Source organism: Brachionichthys hirsutus, unplaced genomic scaffold, assembly GCF_040956055.1.
Source record: "Brachionichthys hirsutus isolate HB-005 unplaced genomic scaffold, CSIRO-AGI_Bhir_v1 contig_1025, whole genome shotgun sequence".
Classification (NCBI taxonomy): domain Eukaryota; kingdom Metazoa; phylum Chordata; class Actinopteri; order Lophiiformes; family Brachionichthyidae; genus Brachionichthys; species Brachionichthys hirsutus.
The window spans coordinates 235481-241965 of record NW_027180325.1 but is presented as its reverse complement, the minus strand read 5'-3'; the positions used below and the strand labels follow the sequence as shown (position 1 = coordinate 241965).

The window sequence follows — 6485 nt, the reverse complement described above, 5'->3', positions numbered from 1 at the left end:
TAAATACTGCAGTAAGCGACTGCCTCACTTATATAATCCCTTTCCACTGAGCAGAAATCATCAGAATACAGGATCATTTTTCTGTTAAGCTCACAGCAGCTCTGTGACGTGCCTGTTTTTTTTTTCGTAAACCAAATACAAATGTGTTCAGGAGAGTCAAATCTCAAAGTCCACCTCTGTTGCCACCCCCTGCTTTGATTGGCTGATGGAACAAATTCAAACTCTGCTTTAATTTACCTCTCACTACTTTTCTTTCTTCTTTTTTTTTAGAATCTTTTTTGGCAATCTCTGCAGAGACCAGCAAAAATGGCTTCGGCACATGACAAAGCTGTTCTCCAGGCTATATTCAACCCCACCGCTCCTTCTGGAGACGTCCCTGGTCTTCACCGAGACGAGGAATTAAACGATAATGGTGAGTTCTTCTTGCTTGATGTTTCTCTACATATCATGTAACGACTTTCCAGTTTATCATTTCACAGCATATTGAATTCATTTCAACGCATCCTATTCCTGAGCTAAACACGTGACGTTTTAATCCAAGATGATTTGCGGGTGACATCTCTGTGTTGTTTGCCGAGCTACCTGTCAATTGAGTTTGAATGCTTTTTCAACCTGTTTATCTCTCCCTGCCAGACAGTGGCTTTGACACAGAGTTGCTGAAGCAAGTGAAAGACCTGGAGTCGCAGGGTGTCTCTGCAGCAGAGGCCGGGGATTTGCAAACTGCACTTCAACTCTTCAGCCATGCAATCCACGTTCTCCCTCAGCGAGCTTCAGCCTATAACAACCGGGCACAGGCCCTGCGGCTCCAGGGGGACACAGCAGGTACAAGCCACAAATTCAATAAAGGACCCTCTCGGATACGAGCGCGCCAACATATCAGATTGTCAACCCTGAGCTCAGAGTGGCAGCATGTCTGACCTTTGTCTGATGTACTGTCAATAAAGAATCTGAGTTTGCTTTGTTCTAGGTACTGTTGTGTCAAAGGCAGCAGGGACAGAGAAATCGAATGTACAGACTCTCGGGAATTTAGTGCCACAGAAATTTCTCAAACATCTAAAAGTGTATGATTTATTGTGTGCTTCAGTGGAAGGAACAAGCTTCTACCGTGTTTCAGAGATTAGGTGTGTTAAAGTATACAGCTTTGACCAAATGTCGTGTTCTTGCTAATGCTCATGTTGCACTTTTTATTTCTTGTAACATCAGATAACTTCTTCAGCACTTTCAGCTTCTGCAGGGCACTTATATTTACTGCCGGATTAATAGGTGGAGAAAGGACACGTGATTCATCTCACAATATTCTGCATAATAGGGAATAATTGAGATTATTGTTCCTGCATCTGAGATTTTATGAGTAATTGAAAAATATTACATTATTCAGTTAATATAAAGACTTTAAATCCTTTTTATTTGCCTGCATAATCTTTGGTGTATAGCAGCAAAGTTATTCTGCTACTGCAGGCATTACACAGATTTTAAATCCAGCCTGAGAGGCCTTCTTTACATACTGAATTGGAAATTAACTTTCCGGGCATGTGCGAGCCTCACAGTTCTGCGTCTCCTCTCAGGAGCGCTGGAGGACCTGGATCGAGCCATCTCCCTGAGTGGTGGGACTGGACGCACTGCCTGCCAGGGGCACGTTCAAAGAGGTCTTTTACGCAGATTAGCGGGCCAGGACGATGGAGCCAAGGAAGATTTTGAGAAGGCAGCTGCACTTGGAAGCGAATTTGCCCGACAACAGGCTGTGACTCTAAATCCTTATGCAGCCCTGTGCAACAAAATGTTGTCAGAGGTGATTTACAAAATGAGAAACCCGGTGTCTGATATGTTGTAGATGTTTATACGTACAATAAATTAAAGTTTCTACCCATTTCTGGTATTTTATTTCCACTGCTGTTAAAGAATAATTGAGACTAGTAGTAATTCATCTTGCTATGCAGCATTTAATGGAAGTGACAAACAAATGACAGTCCTGTTATTTTCCTTCAAGAGGTGTTCGCTAAATTAGACACAAAGTTGTCACTATTATCATCAGGAAGCGCACACCGTCTCAGCAGATGGCATAAAGTACAGGTTGGGGATAGTTCATGGCTCAACAGATTTAACGTAATACACATTTTCTCCAGTAGATGTCAGGCTTGTCATTCTAAAAACTGAACATATCACAATTGAAGTTTTTAACCTCAAGAATGAATACAAATGGGGGGGAAACAACACAACAATCAGCCATGCAAAGGGAAATTATATTACTTTAAGGAGTTTTCTAAATTCCCAAATTTAATAACTGAATATATTTGATGTTCATAGAGGGATAATTATTATTTATCCACTTATTCATTTCCAATAACTGCTCATTTGAGTCAAGGAACAGGCTGCCAGTTTACATGAGTCTTTTTCTCCTCAATGCTTAAATATAAATCCATGTACAAAAACTACTTGCAGACAAAATGAAATGATAAAAGAAAACAAACACTGAGAATGAACTGCTTTTTCTGCTCATTTGCATATCACCCCTTCTGTTTGCAGTGACTTCAGCTAACTACTTCTCATCTGTGTGCATACAGCAGTTAATGTTTCAGAGGCTTTATCCCCTAAACAGTTCTGTGACTAGATAAATAGCATAACTAATTCTAAACATGGCATCTCTCATGTCGTGGAGCACACACACTGCTTGCAGGTTTTATGATCATTATTTTTGATGGTTTGCTCTTTCTTTCTGGGGTTGAACTTCTCCCAGGCAGACCAAAGCCACCGGACCAGTGCACATCTCTTTCTGGTAGAAGAAGCAGGTTTTCAGGTGATCTGACACTGAAGGAGTATTTCTGAAGCTCCATCTGTCCACGGGAGAAAACAAAGAGCTGAACTCCCACACCTGTAAACCACAGAGATAGAAATGAGGTGCATGTAGGAGGCGGTTGTCGTGGAATAAACTGTAGCTATTTCCAGGAGGATGTGTTTAATTCTCTATGGGATCTAGATCAGAGTATTTCTTCTCATGCCAGAGCATGTTAGTTTTATATCTCTCATGACAAATTTAGATAAATATTCTGCCCTACACTGGCGCAGCAAATACCCAGCCTGCCATTTAATTTTCGTTGCAAATGTATGCAACCGGCACACAGACTTATCAACACCTTGATTCCTTTGAATGATCACACATCTGACTTGTTTTGGACTATGTTTACTTGCAGCAAGACCTCAGGCCATTCCACATCGCTGATGCGACTGGCACACTCTCTATCCCATGATCACTGCAGTGTTGAGATAGTCAGTGTAAAAATACACATTAGATCAGCTCCAGCAGAGAGGCAGCATACATTTGCAACCAAAATTAAATGGCAGGCACCAAGCGTTTCATTAATAGATTTTTTTTATTTTCTTTTTTATAGCAATATGATGAATTTGAATGTTTATAGCTCGGGGCATTGGAATTACCTCAAAGTTCATCATACCAAAACAGGATTTAGATAATCTTGTAGAACCGAAGCAGCTGGTGGCATCCGACCGGCTCGGACCACTGGGCCACTGGGCGGCCCGGTGGCCCTGTGGCCCAGTGGTCCGAGTCATGTGTTGTAAGGTCACGCTCACTGGTCGAATGTAAATATAAACACAGCAATCCTGGTTGCAATCCAGCTATGGCCAAATAACCCCCCCCCCCCCCCCCCCCTAAAGCTTCTACTGTTAACTATCATTAAAAAGAATACATCATGGTAGGTGCGTTAAGCTTGGTTATTCCTCTCCAACAACTTTAATCATCTTATTTTCTGCTCTTTTTTCTTATAATGACAACAATAACAACAAAAACAAGCACATAGAATGTTTTGGATCACCAATAGTTTACCATGTAGCAGCCATTATGTTACATCTATCTATCGTGTATTGATTGATTGTTTTTTGAATTTGAATTTGCATGTACACTACATTACACATTGTTTAAATTCAGGATATTCACACTCGAAAAGGACAAAATAAAAACATCTTAAGGATACTTGCTTTCTTTCGACATTTCCATGAGCTCCCCCCCTGGGAATATGTTTTCCTCTCCCACTTCAGGGAGACCATTCCTCTCTCCTGCAACAGTGTTGCACACATTTCTCTCATTAGAGGGGAGACCTGGGACAGCTGAGCTAATGTGAGACTGTCAAGGTAACCAGCTATGTGCTGAAGAATCTCAAGGGGCAGTCTGCTCAGAGGATCCTGATTATGTTCAGTATTCATCTGAGAGCTGAAGGGTCCCCCACGTTCCCCGGTGGATAATGGGGTGTCTGGCTGGAGGACAAGGGCTCCGGCATCTTGGCAGAATGTTACTGTACCTGTGTGACCTGCAGGCTGAAACCTGGTCTGGTTGAAAGTGCAGCCGAGGTATGCTAAGGGACAGCGCTGCTGGAACCAGCCACTTAGAGAAGCCTGTATGTCCGAGTGCACGTTCCTGAAATGCCAGCAGAATTCGTCACGCCGAAAGAAGCGGCCACACATGTAGCTGAAGGCGGAGCTTGTTTTGTTATGTCTTCTTGTGACAGATTCTGTCTCAATGTTTACATAAAGACCATGGTGTGTATCTGCGATGACATCAGCAAGAGATGCATCTGCTTTGAAAGGAGCAGAGGCGAAGTTGTACGTCTGCGTTCCCGTGCTGACATAGAGGCCATCGAGCCCCACTGTCTCAGAAATCAAATGTCCTTTCAGTTCCTTTTCCAGGCAGCACAGAAGTGTGGCTTCAACCTCGTCAATCATGGGAAGATCCTCTTGCAATTCTGCAGTGCCAACACCCTGGTGTCTGCTCACGGGCTTCCGTGCGGGGTCCCTCAGGTAATGGCGTTTTGCTCGATAGCTGGTGGGAATGTTGAATGTGTGGACGCTCTTGACCTCGATGGGCTCCAGATTCCCATAAACAAAATCCTTTTCTCTCGGAGTGCATGCAGCAAGCTGGCCAAAGTTGATCAACATCGCCCCATTGTGCGCCAGATACATGTTATACTCGGCAATATTGGCTTCCTTACTTAATCTCTCGAGGACCCCGTCGTTCCATGGTGCAAAGCCTGTTGCACCAGTTGTGTTTGTGACAGCTGCAGCACTCCCTTGGCTCAGGTGTGAAACTCTCGTCTCCCCTTGACAGTTTGCCGTTTCTTGCTTTTCCCTTTCCCTTCCTCTTTCCTGTGACTTGCTCAGGTTTCTGGGTTGTTCACATGCATCCATATTCTCCTTGAAGATTTTCTCCCAGGAGTTGTGTCTCTGAATCCCAGCTACGTCTTTGCTCTTTGCCAAAACATCCCTTTCCTTTTGACTTTGTTCTTTTCCCTCGGTCCTCATGCAGCCATTTTCTTTAAATTCACCCCAAACTAAAGCGCACCTTGCTTTCTCTGCAGCGCTACTGGCTCGAGCAGACACATCTTGAAGGGCAGAATCCTCAGCTATTAACTCAGGAAAAACATCTTTCATTTTGATAGATTGAAACAGCAGCTCTTGGTCCCTGAGAGCCAAAGAAACATCAAGGTTTACCTCAGTTAAAGGGCTTTCAGAGATTTTTTTATAGAAGGTCAGTTCAGTTTCGGAGACGGGCCAGCGGATCCACTCCTGCGAGCAGCAGACCATGCTAGCAGGGCAGAACTGCAGGTGTTGGGCCAGCCTGTGTCGCGGCATGGTGAGAGGACAGCCATTGATGACATTGAAGCACGGAACCATCTCATTGGGACAAAGAAGCTGGTGCTCCTCTTTTTTGCACATATGAAAGATGGCACCGCAGTTTTTATCGCACTTGACGATCGCACATGACATGGAAATCTGCACCGGAACTTGACAGTCAATATTATAACACTTGTCACAATGTTCATGACGATGCATATTTCTGCTCCTCACCTTAAAAGGGGGAAATAACACAAAATGGACAATAATTTCCAAACACACAAGAAGTAAACAATAGAAAAGTAAAGATAATGTTTAGGTTTGTTTAGAGAATAAATGCATCATAAATATCCATTATAGTTCTAGATAAATGTATATTAAATTAAACATTTAAATATGGAAACTGAATACTGTGCCATTGCTCTACAAAGATTAATTGCATATTTAGGTTTCTAAAAACTGCAACTGTAAGAACTAATCCAGCATCGCTCACCCTTTCTTTCCTCTTGAGTCTGTCACCTTCTGTTACTGGGACCTCGGAGTAAACTGCAATGTGTCTGGAAATTATAAATGGACACAACAGAGGGCAGACAGGCCAGTGGGACGGGGGCACCATTGTCACATGGCTATAAAGAGGGAAGGTCAAGTTACTGCCCCCACTGCTGCTGTATGTGAGAGGGCGATGATTGTATCAGGTAATCCAGGCTCTCAACAGTTTAGCCTCTGCATTGCCAGTCTGCAGATGCCCCACCATTCCATTCTACAATTCAAATATTTAAATAGAATTCATGATAAGACACTGATTATTTTACCAATGGATTTTTCTGAATATTTAAGATCATAAACCACTAATTATTTTTCAGCGA

The 6485-nt window shown here is 43.0% G+C and overlaps 2 protein-coding genes across 2 annotated transcripts; one reads left to right on the top strand and one right to left on the bottom strand.

Annotated features, from left to right (window-relative positions):
• The first annotated feature begins 306 nt into the window (after window positions 1-306).
• LOC137912780 (tetratricopeptide repeat protein 36-like) lies at window positions 307-1831 on the top strand. The gene is made up of 3 exons (XM_068756918.1): window positions 307-412; window positions 634-822; window positions 1566-1831. The coding sequence occupies exons 1-3, from the start codon at window positions 307-309 to the stop codon at window positions 1829-1831; spliced, it is 561 nt and encodes a 186-aa protein (XP_068613019.1).
• A 755-nt stretch (window positions 1832-2586) lies between these two features.
• Window positions 2587-5838, bottom strand: LOC137912779 (F-box only protein 40-like). The gene is made up of 2 exons (XM_068756917.1): window positions 3991-5838; window positions 2587-2869 (listed from the first exon to the last, which is right to left on the bottom strand). The coding sequence occupies exons 1-2, from the start codon at window positions 5836-5838 to the stop codon at window positions 2687-2689; spliced, it is 2031 nt and encodes a 676-aa protein (XP_068613018.1). The 3' UTR covers window positions 2587-2686.
• Between the last annotated feature and the right edge of the window lie 647 nt (window positions 5839-6485).